The sequence below is a fragment of the Bombyx mori genome, chromosome 16 (genome assembly GCF_030269925.1).
Source record: "Bombyx mori chromosome 16, ASM3026992v2".
Lineage (NCBI taxonomy): Eukaryota > Metazoa > Arthropoda > Insecta > Lepidoptera > Bombycidae > Bombyx > Bombyx mori.
In genome coordinates, this window is record NC_085122.1 from 1224187 (window position 1) to 1240114 (window position 15928).

Sequence of the window (15928 nt, forward strand, 5' to 3'; positions counted from 1 at the left end):
TGCTAACAGCTACCCGAGCGCCTCCAAAGGAGATCTAACAACTCAAGAGCAACTGCTTCGCGAATGAATCTACCACCGGATCGGAATCGCGACCCGCTGAGAAGATCCGGCGAGAAACTCAGTGGGCTGTGTCTGTGGATTAGTTTACTCGTCGAGCCCTTCGTCGCAAGCGACGGGTTCGACGAGAACGATGACCAGTGCTTGTGGTGCCTAAGAAGTGTTCGATTTAGAAGGTCAGGGTACCGAGTGCGAGTGGTCAACTGACCTAGATACAGGCCGTTGGTGCCGACCGGCGTCCCGGTGAGGCTGGCGCCGGAGCTGGTGGTGACGGTGAGGGTGGGGGCGGGGGGCGCGCTGTTCTTGCGGGTGAACATGTTCTCGATCTTGTCCTGCGTGGTCGAGGTCTTCTTCTTGGGAGATGCAGCCTTCTTCTTCTTTGGTTTCTTTTTGCGATTCAGCCAGGGTTCTGCAAGGGGTACATGGGGGTGAGGACCGCGCTGCAGCAACTATCGCGTAGTAACACTACTCAGTTCGCTAGGGGGCGCACGTTACATCCCCTACTCTCCCGCGTCTGCCCCTTAACACTCAGGTTTAATTTTAATTTACCTACTCGGAGAACTAATTGGTTCTTCACCTTTATTGAACGCACAACCTTTGCTAATTGTTCGTCTATACTAGAACACAATTTATCTATTAAGCGCACTAAACAGACCTTACAGTTCGAAGCCTGTCGCATCTAGTTCGAAAGTTCTTTTGTAATAACAGTTAACTTTTATTTAACATAGATGTTTTCATCATTTACCTGGTGGTAGGACTTCTTATGAGTCCATCCTTCCTATTTCTGCCGTGAAGCAGTAATGCGTTTCGGTTTGAAGGGTGGAGCAGCCGCTGTAACTATACTGAGAGGTGGGTGGTGCATTTACGTTGTAGATGTCTATGGGTTCCAGTAACCACTTAACACCAGGTGGGCTGTGAACTCGTCCACCCATCTAAGCAATAAAAAATGATAATAATAATAATTACTAGTAGTGAAAGTTGGTTGAACATTAAGAAAGTACGCAATGCATGATGTGGTGGCGTCGTACCGTCGTCGCTGTCGCTGCCGCCCCTGAAGGGGTTGAAGTCGCTGAGGTCGGAGTCGGAGGCGGCCCGCTGCTGCTCCTCGTCCGACTCCATCTCCAGCTCGTCGGAGGAGCCGCCGCGGACGAACTCGTCGGACGAGGAGCCCCCGCGGGCGCGCTTGGCCGCGGCGTTCGCTTGCTGGCGTGACGTCACTGGAAACGAATTCCTTATCTAATTCTGACTTACATTCGACAGCACAGCATAGTATGACGTCATGCGGTCTGTGGTATCCGAGCACCCTGTACATGAACTCAATATTTATACAGGGTGTACTGATGTACTGAAACTGTGCACAATACTCTGCTTCGACAACAACTTAACCACAGGCAGATGGTGAAGTCATTCACACGTCACTCTAATAACATTAAAATATAGTGATTGGCATTAAGTCACGATCTGTACTGCAGCTTCACTAAGATATACAAAAAATAACAGTGAGCATGACACAACGACTCACACTTTCTCTTGGACGTGTTGGCGTCGTCGTCCCGACCGTTGGTGCCGTTGTGCGGGGGCGCGGGGAGCGCGGCGTGCGCGGGGGGCGGCGGCCTGTTGGCGCCGAGCCCGAGCAGCCGGTTGATGCGGTCGCGGTCCGGCGCCGGGAAGTGCTTCTCCACAAGCGTCTGCAGCACCCCCCTGGAAGTGACAACATTTTGGACGCAAGTGTAATGAAGTATTGCAAATACACTGCCGCCTCCCAGGTCGAGGTGTGTGGTGCACTGACTTGGCGGTGGACACGAAGTCTGTGAGGTCCCCGTCGTCCCTCTCGAGCTGGTCGAGGGTGCGCGCCTCCCCGGTGCTCTGCAGGCCGATGACGACACACTTGCCGCACTTCACGGCCTCGCGGGCTGTCACCACGGCGTGGTTCACCTGAACACATTCGCAAACGTCATATAAAGAATGCAGGGACACGTAAGCGCATGCGCATGCAACTATTGCATTACGCTGCACCATTTGCCCGGCGCCGGTCTTTATGTAAACACATGTACCATCTTACGGAATGAACGGTGTCTTTCATTACTGTGTATTAGTTCTTTATTATTGACGTCACAATCGGTAACAACATCTACAAAAGTGACCCAAAAAAGAACTAATTTGATTTGACATCACTATTGCACTGTTTGTGCAAATGGCCACTGAAAAGTTCTCCAGTCAGAACCGAAGACCAAATGCGGCAGATATGTCGTAGGGAAACTTTAAAGAGCCTCTCAAGCCTTTGTCTGTGTTGCTGTCGGTGTGATTAGTGAGTTTTTTAACGTTCTCGATAGCGTAAAAGTTAACTCAACAGCGCCCCTAGCGGCAAACGTAGGCAAGCGTTCCAATTCTATACAAATTTAAGTTAACTTTTACGCTATGTTAAAAAAGTCGCACTAAGCGCACTGATCACGCTCATCATTAAAACAGACCGTCATTTAAACTAAACCAACATTAAAAATCGGACACTCTTGTCAGATTTGTCGTGATGGCTGATAATGTTTCTGTCAATATGTATTCTATATTAGTAGTCAATATTTAGTTTTTAGGGATTGCAACATTAATCAGCCTTAATCATAATGATAAAAATTAGTCGACCACGCCGCAAATTGAATATATGGAAACAGTAAGGACACATACCTTAGCGGCAATACACAGGTACTTGAAGAACCTCTGATGAGCAGACCAGAACTGTCCCCACATGGTCTTCCTCATCCTCGACTCCGCGTCTATCAGCTCGGCGGCCTCCGTGAACCGCTGCATGGCCTCCACCCACTGCAGCAAGCGAACGCACGATAACCTCAAGTTGTCCGGCTCCGCGGAGAGTGAGCGAGAGGGGAACAATGGTGCGAGTGAGAACCGCAATGCACCTTTACTCTGGGCAGCTGTCAAGCTTTGAGCAAGGGAAGAAGCTTTGCATTCCCGTCCATTTTAAGAATAAGAATTTGGTTTCGACACACTTTTTTTTATTGCTCTTGTAGGCAGACGAGCACACGGCCCACCTGATAGTGATTGGTTACCGTCGCCCATGGACTTCAGCAATGCCAGGGGCAGAGCCAAGCCGCTGCCTACCGCTTAATACTCTATACAAGCCTAGTTTGAAGAAGGACACTGCCTAAGCCGATAGTTTTCCCTCTCCCTCACATTCTTCATTAGCATATCGAAGTTACAGGAGTAAAGGTAAGTAGAGTGGCACCGACCAGCGCGACGCTCTTGTCGTAGGTCTCCTTGAAGGCGTCGGAGAGCGGCACCTCCTCGATGCGGAAGGACACTCCGTGGAAGGACAGCTGGCGCGCTATGTACATCCCGCGCAGCTTCATGTCCATCGCCACTATCTCCATGGCGCCCACGCCTCTGTCCTCATCGCAAACGTCATTCTCATTATAGATTTGTTCAGTTAAAATAAAAAAAATAAAAAGTAATTTGTAAGTAATGTGGTGATTTTTTTATACATATGACCGAGTATTTTTATGAAAATAAATCACAATCGTATAAGGGGAATTAAATGTAAACTAATCAATTTAATAATTAAATAGTCATTCATTCATTCATTCAATTATTATTATAAGTTCACTATTGTTACCGAATCCAGGCAACCCCCGACCGAGAGCCAGCGCTAAAACTATAAAAACGATCCCTCGCTGCGCCTTTGCCTCTTTTTGTGCGTGGCGTTCGTGTGTGCGGTTCTTGTTGAAAAAATGTTTAGGACTTGTGTAATTTTAACAGTTTTCGTTAATAGTAAATTGAAATCATTTTGTTAGAAGTTTTGTTAATTCAGTGAAATATAATTAGGCCAGTTCTGTGTTATTTATTTCTTTTTGTTAACTACCTCACTTCTGGTCGATAATATCAGAAGTGGGATAAAACCACGTGCTTTTGAAAAGTGACGGGACGTCGATGTAGAAAATACAGGCGCGATCATTCTCATCGACGCTATCATGACCGCTCGAATTCTTGATTCAGAAGTCTGTTGCATTAATTATCGTCGCGATCGTTCTGTGGGTAAGAAGAGCAAGACACCTACGCCGCAGGATGTCTCCTGGCATAGTTCCGTGGAACCGTTGTTTAGAACATAATTATACTCGTGAGATCGTGAGATTAATGACCACTTTACCGGTACCGTCTAATCGCAATACGCCGTCACACTCTTGAACCGAACGCCACGCGCACTTATTTTTGCCACCAGCAGCAACGGTTTCCGTCGAAAGGGGTGACGCATGTGCACCTGAGTACCCTGGAACAGCGTCATGCAAATCGGCGGGTGTGTGTAGCAGTGCTGGTCAGCAGATGGACGGCGTGACGAACAGGATTATTGGAGCATTGCAGGTGCTATCTAAACTTTGACAATGGAGGCGCCTTCTGTCTGATTTGTTCACAGACGCAGGGCGTTGTCGCCGACGTGTGAGGTCAGTAGCGAGTCGGTGCCGTGCTCCAGTAGGAGAGCGCAGAGCCGTGCAGACTGCACGTGTTGCTCCCGTGCCGCTGGCTGCGCGCACTGCTCGCGTGCCGCTGGCTGCGCGCGCTCATCTACTTCTGGCGTGCATACTGCACGTGTTGCTCGCGTGCCGCTGGCTGCGCGCGCTCATCTACTTCTGGCGTGCATACTGCACGTGTTGCTCGCGTGCCGCTGGCTGCGCGCGCTCATCTACTTCTGGCGTGCATACTGCACGTGTTGCTCGCGTGCCGCTGGCTGCGCGCGCTCATCTACTTCTGGCGTGCATACTGCACGTGTTGCTCGCGTGCCGCTGGCTGCGCGCGCTCATCTACTTCTGGCGTGCATACTGCACGTGTTGCTCGCGTGCCGCTGGCTGCGCGCGCTCATCTACTTCTGGCGTGCATACTGCACGTGTTGCTCGCGTGCCGCTGGCTGCGCGCGCTCATCTACTTCTGGCGTGCATACTGCACGTGTTGCTCGCGTGCCGCTGGCTGCGCGCGCTCATCTACTTCTGGCGTGCATACTGCACGTGTTGCTCGCGTGCCGCTGGCTGCGCGCGCTCATCTACTTCTGGCGTGCATACTGCACGTGTTGCTCGCGTGCCGCTGGCTGCGCGCGCTCATCTACTTCTGGCGTGCATACTGCACGTGTTGCTCGCGTGCCGCTGGCTGCGCGCGCTCATCTACTTCTGGCGTGCATACTGCACGTGTTGCTCGCGTGCCGCTGGCTGCGCGCGCTCATCTACTTCTGGCGTGCATACTGCACGTGTTGCTTGCGTGCCGCTGCCCGCGCGCGCTCACCTACTTCTGACGTGCATACTGCACGTGTTGCTCGCATGCCGCCGACTGCACAGTGCTGTACGACTGGCAGTGACGCAGAGGGCGATGTCGCATAGTCTGCGGCCTGCTGCTGCGGACTATCCAACGGATTATCTATCAGGACGGTCGAGCGGGACGCCCGCCACACATGGTGCGGCCTGCTGCTGCGGACTACCCAACGGATTATCTATCAGGACGGTCGAGCGGGACGCCCGCCACACGTGGCGCAGCCTCGCATCGTGGGAGCAGACTGGAGCTGGGACGGCTGCCCTGCTTCCACATCATCCTTACGAGTAGACCCCGGTGACATGCAGCCTTTTCTTCGAAATTAATATGTGAAGGTCGAGGTGGGCACTTCGGTGCTTTACTTCCCATTTTTGAGGTTGAAGTGGGCACGACGGTGCTTTACTTCCCATTTTTGAGGTTGAGGTGGGCACGACGATGCTTTACTTCCCGTTTATTTTTTTGAGCAGTATGGTAGATGCGGATTCGGCCGGATCTTGCGTCCCTACTGTTTAGCTGTGTTGTGTCTGTAATGTTCAGTATCTGTATCGGTGAATATTGCCGACAACAGCGCGCTACTGTTTTAGACGTTTCCTGTACGGGCTAACTCAGTAAAGGAATCGTGCAGGTGTCTCAAATTGCGCAGTTTGGGACAGTTGTGCGATATCTATTCTTCTCACTTCAAATGTTTATCTTTGGCTCGTCCTCGCTGCAGATGTAAGAGTGCACGCTTGCGTCTGTAGTAGGGATTCTAAATTTTAGAAAGTTTTAGAGCATTAAGGTCTGGGTGTAAATTTTTTGTTACGTTACAGAGGGTGACCTTGTTGATGCAAGCTCTGACGTAGCTGGAAGAGATATACTTCTGCTGAGAGATGAAGCGGTCGAGGACGCCTCGCCATCAGGAACGGCCGTGTTACCGAATCCAGGCAACCCCCGACCGAGAGCCAGCGCTAAAACTATAAAAACGATCCCTCGCTGCGCCTTTGCCTCTTTTTGTGCGTGGCGTTCGTGTGTGCGGTTCTTGTTGAAAAAATGTTTAGGACTTGTGTAATTTTAACAGTTTTCGTTAATAGTAAATTGAAATCATTTTGTTAGAAGTTTTGTTAATTCAGTGAAATATAATTAGGCCAGTTCTGTGTTATTTATTTCTTTTTGTTAACTACCTCACTTCTGGTCGATAATACTATATAATCCCTATATGTGTTTCTTTTGTCACATTTGTACTATATCACCGAGCAATCTAAAACAAACTCATTTTATAAATATAATCAGTCAGTCTTTAGCTCCTGTATAATAATTTAATGTTTGGTTTCCCTCTTGCTCTGTTATTAAAACTCACATCTATTGCTTCACTGTTGCAATATAAAGGTCTGTCCGCTCTCCTAATTTAAAATTAAATCATTCATGTAACTATACGGAGACTTTAGAACTTATATCTCAAGGTGGGTGGCGCATTTACGTGGCAGATGTCTATGCGCCCGAGTAACCACTTAACACCAGATGGGTTGTGATCTCGTCCAACCATCTAAGCCAGCAGTCGGGGAACTTTTTTAATTATTACCCCAAAATATTTTTGTGTAAGTTTATATTACCCCATGGCGAAGAACAAAAAAAAACTAAATTGCTTCTTTTTAGTATCATTATAGCCCTCATGATAATTTTGAAAAGAAAACAATGACTAAAAATTTAACGAGAAGTGTCAATTCAATATATACTTTTTACTCACAAAAGTTTCATTTTTATCCCCCAAAACTTCATTTTAACTCATTTGGGGTAATTTACCCCGGTTCCTCGATCGCTGATCTAAGCAATAAAAAAAAATCTTCCAGAACAACAATTCATTCACTGACTCGCTTCTGTACGTTAATAGACAAGTGCCACTCGTATCCCTCACATCGGCCCCCTCACTTACCTCTTCTCCACAGCGTTAATGAAGTCCATAAAGGTCGGGAAGGGCGTCCCCTCCCCCCATATCCCGAGGCGCACCATGTACGCCATGTTCCTGGGCTCCGAGGCCCCGGTGGCGGACGCGTACACCACCCTCGCCTTGGGCAGCTTGTTCTGCAGCTCGAGGGCCGTCAGACCTGTCTTCGTCGCCTTCCCGGAGCCGACGGGGCAGAGGTTCTTTGCCTTGTGACACTCGTCAAATACGATCTGAGTTTCTTTAGTTAAAGAAATTCTTTTTTTATTGCTTTGATGGTTGGACGAGCTCACAGCCCACCTGGTGTTAAGTGGTTACTGGAGCCCATAGACATATACAACGTAAATGCGTCAACCACCTTGAGATATAAGTTCTAAGATCTCAGTATAGTTACAACGGCTGCCCTGCCCTTCAGACCGAAACGTATTTCTGCTTCACGGCAGAAATAGGCGGGGCGGTGGTACCTACCCGCGCGGACTCACAACAGGTCCTACCACCAGTAAATTTAATTGTCGGATGTTGCAAGCGTTGGGGCTCAGAGCCTTCTGACTAAATGTTATTCCTGCGTTTTACTGGTGGTAGGACGTCTTGTGAGTCTGCACGGGTAGGTACAACCACCCTGCCTATTTCTGCCGTGAAGCAGTAATGCGTTTCGGTTTGAAGGGCGGGGTAGCCGTTGTAACTATACTTGAGACCTTAGAACTTATATCTCAAGGTGGGTGGTACATTTACGTCCTAGATGTCTATTGGCTGCATGTAACCACTTAACACCAGGTGGGCTGTGAGCTCGTCCACCTATCTAAGAAACAAAAAAAATTCTGATGTGTTCTTTGGAAAGGATACGACTCCGTCAAAGTCCTCCCCGCACCACTGCAGCAGCTGCTTCAGCCTGGACCTGTACTTGGTGTTGTTGCTGGCGGTCTCGCCGATGAGCGAGGAGTAGGTGGCGAACACGACCCCCTTCTTCACGTTGCCGTTCACGGCCGACGAGATCTTCGCGTACTTGAACTGAACAGCGCAGCGACCAATCAGTGGGTAGGTGCAACTTTTTTTGTTTTTTCTACCTATTCTAGTAACTTCGAGGAATTATTCTAGATTCGCCGAGCTTGTAGGTGAGCTCACGGGGCTCAAACCTGACGACACTGCTAACACTGGCCCTAGCAAAAGCAATGCTTCGCAGAATCTACCACCGGATCGGAAGCGCGACCCACTGAGAAGATCCGGCGAGAAACTCGGTGGGCTATGTCTGTGGATCAATTTACTCGTCGAGCCCTTCGTCGCAAGCGACGGTTTTTTTTTTTTAGGGATTTTATGACCTGGTCTAAGACTGAAACTAAGACTTTTAAGTCATGACTTATTTCAATTTATATTCATATTTTTATGAAAAATGATAATATGGAGTGAAATAAAATGAAATGAGATGAGATGATATGGGATGAAATATAATCTTAGTAAAATGGTGGTCATTTACTGAGATTTTTTTCAGTGGACTTTTTGGAGGATCGCGAGAAGTTACGTCTTTGTGCACTTTCACAGATATTAAACAGTTCATAAACCACCGTTATTACACATTTAACCCGAAGAAACACGAAATAGACAAAATAAAACAAATCACACAGCTTCACTCCACGCGTTCCCCTCGCCAAGTCTTCAAAAATCTTATAAATGGTACTTAACCTCTTCATCCACTCATGTCTTCATTTTTTTTTGTTGCCCTTGTACCACCTGATGGTGAGTGGTTACCGTCGCCCATGGACTTCAGCAATGCCAGGGGCAGAACCGAGCCGCTGCCTACCACTTGCTTAATACTCTCCACAAGCCTCGTTTGAAGAAGGACATGTCATAGCGCTCGGGAAACACCGTGGAGGGGAGCTCATTCCATAGCCGGATGGTACGTGGCAAAAAAGATCTCTGGAAACGCATTGTGGATGACCGCAGTGGCTCCAGGTAGTATGGAAGGACTCTACTCCGATTATACAGTGACATGTTCTATTGTTATACTGGCAGGTAAGCCTACGGCTTGTTTTGTTTTTTTTATTGCCCTTGTAGGCAGACCAGCGTACGGCTCACCTGATGGTGAGTGGTTACCGTCGCCCATGGTCTTCAGCAATGCCAGGGGCATAGCCATATATTGCTGCCTACCGCATAACCTTGTGGACATCAGCAGTCCCAGACACACAGACAAGCCACTTCCTAAATAGATTACCTTATTGAGAGGGTAGACTTCAATTTTCCCGGCCCCGATGTCCCGGAGGTCCCTCTCGGCGTCGTACTTGAGGTCGTTGGAGACGGACACCCATATGGCTCGCTTCCGACCCTTGATGTAGTTCTCGAATATAATGCCGGCTATCGTGCGACCTTTGCCCACACCCGCACCGTCACCTAAGCAAGTAGCCAGTTGCTTCAATTACAACACCTTACCGTCTGGTATGATAATGAGACGGGATGTAATCAGGTCGGCATGTCCTACCGACCACTAGATGGGGCGACAGCGCATTAAAATCTCAAAAATATATATATCAGAGAGACCATATTATTAACACCATCGTCAGACATCATAAGGGGCGAATAGGGTGACCGAGCTTAGAGTAATATTGAGTACACAAAACACGTTTGTTATCTTAGAACAATTTAGAAATCTTCTCTTGACGTTAGCAAACGAAAACGAATGATAGTTCTTAGGACGGAGGTACCGCTCTTCAAGAAGGTTTTTTTTTATTGCTAAGATGGTTGGACGAGCTCACAGCCCACCTGGTATTAAGTGGTTACTGGAGCCCATAGACATCTACGACGTAAATGCGCCACCCACCTTGAGATATAAGTTCTAAGGTCTCAAGTAGTTACAACGGCTGCCCCACCCTTCAAGCCGAAACGCGTTACTGGTTCACGGCAGAAATAGGCAGGGTGGTGGTACCTACCCGCGCGGACTCACAAGAGGTCAGGTCGTCTCTCACCTATGAGGAAGCCCGCCCTGGTCCCGTCCGGGAGCGTGTGCTCGTGGGCCTGCGACGCGTACACCACGGCCTCCAGCTGCAAGGCCGACAGCAGCCCGCCCCGGATCGTCTCGTCCGGCAGACTCAGCTTGTACGTCACGTCCACCGGCTCCACGGACGACAACGACGCCGTCTCCACCACAGGATCAGGATGTTTCCTGCCTAGTTTCACTGTTGAGAGAAGAATCAGCGTTCGTGATACGATGTATGGTCTACTAGCGGGGCAGTACCGCGACCCGACCTTTTTTTCCTACCTAAGCTGATAGCCTTGAGAGGCTATATCAGTGTCGCCTTAACTCGTAGGTGAGCTCACGGGGCTCAAACCTGATAACGTTGCTAACACGAACCCTAGCAAGAGCCGTGCTTCGCAGAATCTACCACCGGATCGGAAACGCGACCCGCTGAGAAGATCCGGCGAGAAACTCAGTGGGCTGTGTCTGAGGGTAAACCCGACCTGTTCCTGCAGACAAGCTACCGTATGCTCTAATTCAGGGGCTCCCAAACTTATTTTGTCTACTGCCCACTTTGAGAATAAAATATTTTTTGGCGCCCCCATTTTTTCACCTACTTAAATTAAAAACCTCTACAGCGAGAGCTCAGTCGGTGTCTCAGAGTCCTCCTAGATGAAATTGCTCCCACGCCTCTACACAACGCCCTAATTTTTTTTTCTGAGTCTCTTACCCCCCTTTAGGCCTGCAGCGGCCACGAGAGAGCGTTATCGCCTACTTTGGGAAAGGCTGCTCTAATTTGAAGAATAGCAGAGTCGCTGCGCATAGCAACGGGGTATTGACTTTTGCATCTTAAGATGAGCGGCAGCTTCTATCTTGTCTATGGGCTCAAGTGACCACCGCACACGTCGAATTTGCTATTTAATGACATTGACATTTATAATATCTACAAATCCATTATGCCAAACTTTCACGATCCATTAAATTTAGTGTCTTTTTAATCTCTTTTCTTATCTCTTATCACATGTAACAATTTGCTATAATGAAGTATTAATACAAGGACATCTACATATTACAGTAACGCACCCTTTGGCGGCATGTAGTCCGCATATGTTTCTGCGACTCCCATTTCTTCATCGTCCACTTCCTCTTCTTCTCCAGGCATCTGCAGATAATACTCAACATTTATAATGATGATATCACTGTCCCAACTCATCACTTAACCTGTACTGCCTACAAGCTTCTCCATGAATTATTTTTGCCAAAACTGGCTGATTTAGGACCAGACTGAAAGTTACTGGTGGTAGGACCTTTTGTGAGACGGGTAGGTTCCACCACCCTGCCTCTTTCTGCCGTGAAGCAGAAAGCAGTAATGCGCTTCGGTTTGAAGGGCGGAACAGCTGTTGTAACTATACTGAGACTGAGAACTTATATCTCAAGGTGGCATTTTCGTTGTTGATGTCTGTGATAACCATTTAACACCAGGTGGGCTGTAAGCTCGTCCACCTATCTAAGCAACAAAAAAAAAAAGTAGGTTAGTCTACGGGGGCAGAATTTGTGGGCGTCAAATCTGGAGCCAAATACTTTTTGTCTTAGAAAAATTAAAACGCACGGTTCACGCGACCAGTTCAACAGTGGCATTACACTAAGATAAATTTCGTCAACTAGAGAATCGAATTTGAATAGCCCTACTGACAACTAATGTGAAAATTTTTCAAAACTCAAATCTTTCAAACTCATATGTACACAGCGTGTGCTCAGGAATGCTTAACTGCTCCAACCTGTCGCCTTGAGATATTTGTTCTCCAGAGGATTTATAGCATGTCAGGGTTGAGAGCGGTATTTGGCGAGTGTTCTCGCTAGTAAAACAAAACTCATACTACCTTATCCTGGTGCCACATTCCGGGCTTGATCTGACCAGCCCAGGGGGGTAGCTGCTGCGAGAACTGACCGAGCATCGAGCCCCCCATGCCGGCCGCTATGATCTGATTGAGATTCTGCAGCAAATACGAGTTGACGCCCGTAATGCCGACCATCTCCACTGTTGGGGCGAAATTATAACCCAAATAATTACATGAATCTCAATTCTCTGTATAATTCATGAAATATCAATATATTAATACGTGAAGGAAAAACTTTGTATCCCTTTTTAAGAAAATTGCGCGGACAGAGGAAAATGAGATATCCCACACTTATAGAGAATATAGAGAAGGGGTGTAGTATGTTAATATTTTTTTAAATTACATATGCCTAATAATACATTAAATCAATAAAAAAAACATTACACACACTACATACCGTGTATTTGACGCACACACGCATGCATACTATTTATTTATTGTCAAACTTTTGTTCTTGACGTCTGTGGTCAAATTGAGAATAGATTAAATATTGTTTTTCTTTATTAATATTTTTCTATAGTGTAGTCTTGGCGAAATTTGTGATTTATGAAATAGTCTTTGAAAATAGAATCATAATAGTGTACAAACTTATAATTTCAATTAATTATAGTCGAATTTTGACTACTGCGGGACCACTAGTCTATACTAATATATAAATCTACAGTCGTGTTTACGGATGTTCCGTTATAACTACTGAACCGTGCATCCGACTGACTTGAAACTTTGTATCCGTGTAGAAAATACATGTACTTAATGGATAGGCTAATATTTATTGGGACTCCCTAATAATAATGACAATAAATAATAATGTTAATTTTAAATGCCCAGCGAAGCGGACGAGTACGGCTATTTACAATATAGTTATTGTCCTGAGTAATTATTGATTAATTCATAAACGCAAAGCCAAAACTAAGGCATCGAATAGAAACATGAGATGTTAGTAGTCGATGCCTTTGATGTTGTCAGCATCAGCTAAGGATTTTTCGAAATTTCGTCCCTAAAGAGTAAAGTAAGATAATATGAAAATGTTGTATGAAATTTTATTATTTTCAAACTACGAAGAAGCACGAAAATTAATTGTACTAAAGTGTTAAAATGGTAATTAAATAGAAGCGTTAAATAAAACAGTACGTCGAGCACGAAAATCTATCGTATTCGTAATGTAAATGTATCGAGTCATCGATTAGACGGTAGTACTCGATAGCCAGACAGCCTTCGAGATTTACGTTACCGCATTTCAAAACAATTTTCGTGCTCTCGATTATGAGTTTCGAGTTTCGAGAACGTGATTATTCGATTGGGAAACGAAAGTAATGAAAATTAATTCGTGTTACTGAAATTAATTCTTTTTACGGACAATAGGTAGGGGTGCTGTTTCAATCCTATATATTTTTTATCGATAGCGATACGATTTTGTGGTAGTACCTCTTGTGAGTCCGCGCGGGTGGGTACCACCACCCTGCCTATTTTTGCCGTGAAGCGGTAATGCGTTTCGGTTTGAAGGGTGGGGCAGCCGTTGTAACTATACTTGAGACCTTAGAACTTATATCTCAAGGTGAGTGGCGAATTTACGTTCTAAATGTCTATGGGCTCCAGTGTCCACTTAACACCAGGTGGGCTGTGAGCTCGTCCACCCATCTAAGCAATAAAAAAAAACTTTTTCGATAGTCATTCGTGCTTGCCTCTCTGATAACAGTGCTACAGTATTAGCGGATCATTGTACATACACAGGAATACTAGTAAGAATAGTAAGTGAAGAACGACAAGGGTCTATTGATAAACGTATCTTATGATCTGGCCGACTACGACGGTTCAAAAGTCTCTGACCTACCTCCTGGACTCACACATACATTGCGTAGACTCAACGAGAGCATCACATAACATTCAAGAAATTAGGAAGTTCGATGACCCGTAGTTGAGATTTTTTACCGACTTCAAAAAACGAGGAGGTTCCCAATTCGACTGTTTTTTTTTCCGTTACGTCATAACTTTTGACTGAGTGAATCGATTTTGATGATTCTTTTTTTATTAGAAAGTTGACGCTTCCCGTGTGGTCCCATTTTAATTTAGTCCAGTTCTGATAATGGTATCCATGAGAAAACCATATAAGTCTTAAATTTGCATTAAGTATGTGCGCGACAAATATATGAATAACTCAATATCACGCCAACCAATTTCTATGATTATTGTTTTTAGTGTATATTAATTTGTTTTGGAATATCACTTTTTTTCTCTTTGAAGTCGGTTTTTTGTTAAAGCATGTCTATTTACAATTATTGAACTACAACACAACAACTTAATTAGCCAGGTATATTTTGAATTCGATGTTTTTCCGAGAACCTATAATGAAAAGAGAATAACAAGCTTTATTTTCACAAGGAAAACTTGAAGGAAACTCGTTAAAGAAAATAGATTTTCTTGTTTAAGTTTCTCTTTAATTGGTACCGGGTGAAACACGAGACTGGTATTATTTTTTATTGCTATTACTAATTTATATTTATTCTCCGAATTGTTGATCGGAATCACGACCCACTGAGAAGATCCGGCGAGAAACTCAACGGGCAGAATACTGATATTAAATCTTTTTTTTTTTTGCTTAGATGGGTGGACGAGCTCACAGCCCACCTGGCGTTAAGTGGTTACTGGAGCCTATAGACATTTACAACGTAAATGCGCCACCCACCTTGAAATATAAGTTTTAATATCTCAGTATAGTTACAACGGCTGCTCTAACCCTTCAGACCGAAACACATTACTGCTTCACGGCAGAAATAGGTAAAACGGTGGTACCTACCCGTGCGGACTCACAAGAGGTCCTACCACCAGTAATTACGCAAATTATCATTTTGCGGGTTTGATTTTTATTACACATTTGTTATTCCTTCACCGTGGAAGTCAATCGTGTATATTTGTTGAGTACGTATTTCATTAGAAAAATTGGTACCCCCGCCTGGGATTCGAACATCGGTGCATCGCTCAACACGAATGCATCGGACGTCTTATCCTTTAGGCCAAGACGACTTCATAGCAAGACGACTTCAATAGCAAGCAAAATAGAGATTCAAAAGAACTACATCTGTAATGTGTGCGTTTACTTTATCCAATAAAAATCTAATAAAGATTAGCAGCTGGTAAAGCACTATGTTAATGAAACGTAAGACGTGTGACGAATCGCTAATTGAAAAAAAAACTTTTATGGGCGAATTTAAAACGAAAAGCACAACTATGGTTGGGGATAAACACAAAAGGGAGTTAAGGGAGTTTTTACTGGTGGTAGGACCTCTTGTGAGTCCGCACGGGTAAGTACCACCGTCCCGCCTATTTCTCCCGTGAAGCAGTAATGCGTTTCGGTTTGAAGGGTGGGGCAGCCGTTGTAACTATACTGAGACCTTAGAACTTATATCTCAAGGTGTGTGGCGCATTTACGCTGTAGATGTCTATGGGCTCCAGTAATCACTTAACACCAGGTGGGCTGTGAGCTCGTCCATACATCTAAGCAATAAAAAATAAAAATAGTAATGCAGTTTTCAAAGGCACATTTTTTCATACTACCGCCATCGGTCCTGTCAAGAGTATCCTTCCATATCGTTGGTTCAATGTGCATAGGGTTAAAAATCTCGCAAAGGAGTATTATTCTACAGGATAATACCCCTATACCTATATAACCTACAGGTTTCTCTATCTATCAGCCCACAGACGTTCACTGTTGGACATAGGCCTCCGCCAAGCCTCGCCACAACGATTGATCATCGCTGCTTGCATCCAGCGGATCCCCGCGAATACCTATAGGTCGACCGTCCACTTTGTGAGAGG

The 15928-nt window shown here is 45.9% G+C and overlaps 1 protein-coding gene across 2 annotated transcripts in view; it reads right to left on the minus strand.

Moving 5' to 3' along the window:
- Positions 1 to 15928, minus strand: part of LOC101745292 (protein strawberry notch) — a 45178-nt gene that overhangs the window by 19422 nt on the left and 9828 nt on the right. For both annotated transcript variants that reach the window (XM_038016315.2, XM_038016314.2), the window contains 12 exons: positions 12098 to 12255; positions 11301 to 11379; positions 10228 to 10437; positions 9480 to 9655; positions 8117 to 8281; positions 7265 to 7506; positions 3297 to 3450; positions 2737 to 2871; positions 1847 to 1992; positions 1580 to 1758; positions 1086 to 1274; positions 266 to 466 (listed from right to left, as the gene is read on the minus strand). In XM_038016315.2, the coding sequence (XP_037872243.1) occupies positions 266 to 466; positions 1086 to 1274; positions 1580 to 1758; positions 1847 to 1992; positions 2737 to 2871; positions 3297 to 3450; positions 7265 to 7506; positions 8117 to 8281; positions 9480 to 9655; positions 10228 to 10437; positions 11301 to 11379; positions 12098 to 12255 (2034 nt within the window). The remainder of the gene's footprint in view (positions 1 to 265; positions 467 to 1085; positions 1275 to 1579; positions 1759 to 1846; positions 1993 to 2736; positions 2872 to 3296; positions 3451 to 7264; positions 7507 to 8116; positions 8282 to 9479; positions 9656 to 10227; positions 10438 to 11300; positions 11380 to 12097; positions 12256 to 15928) is intronic.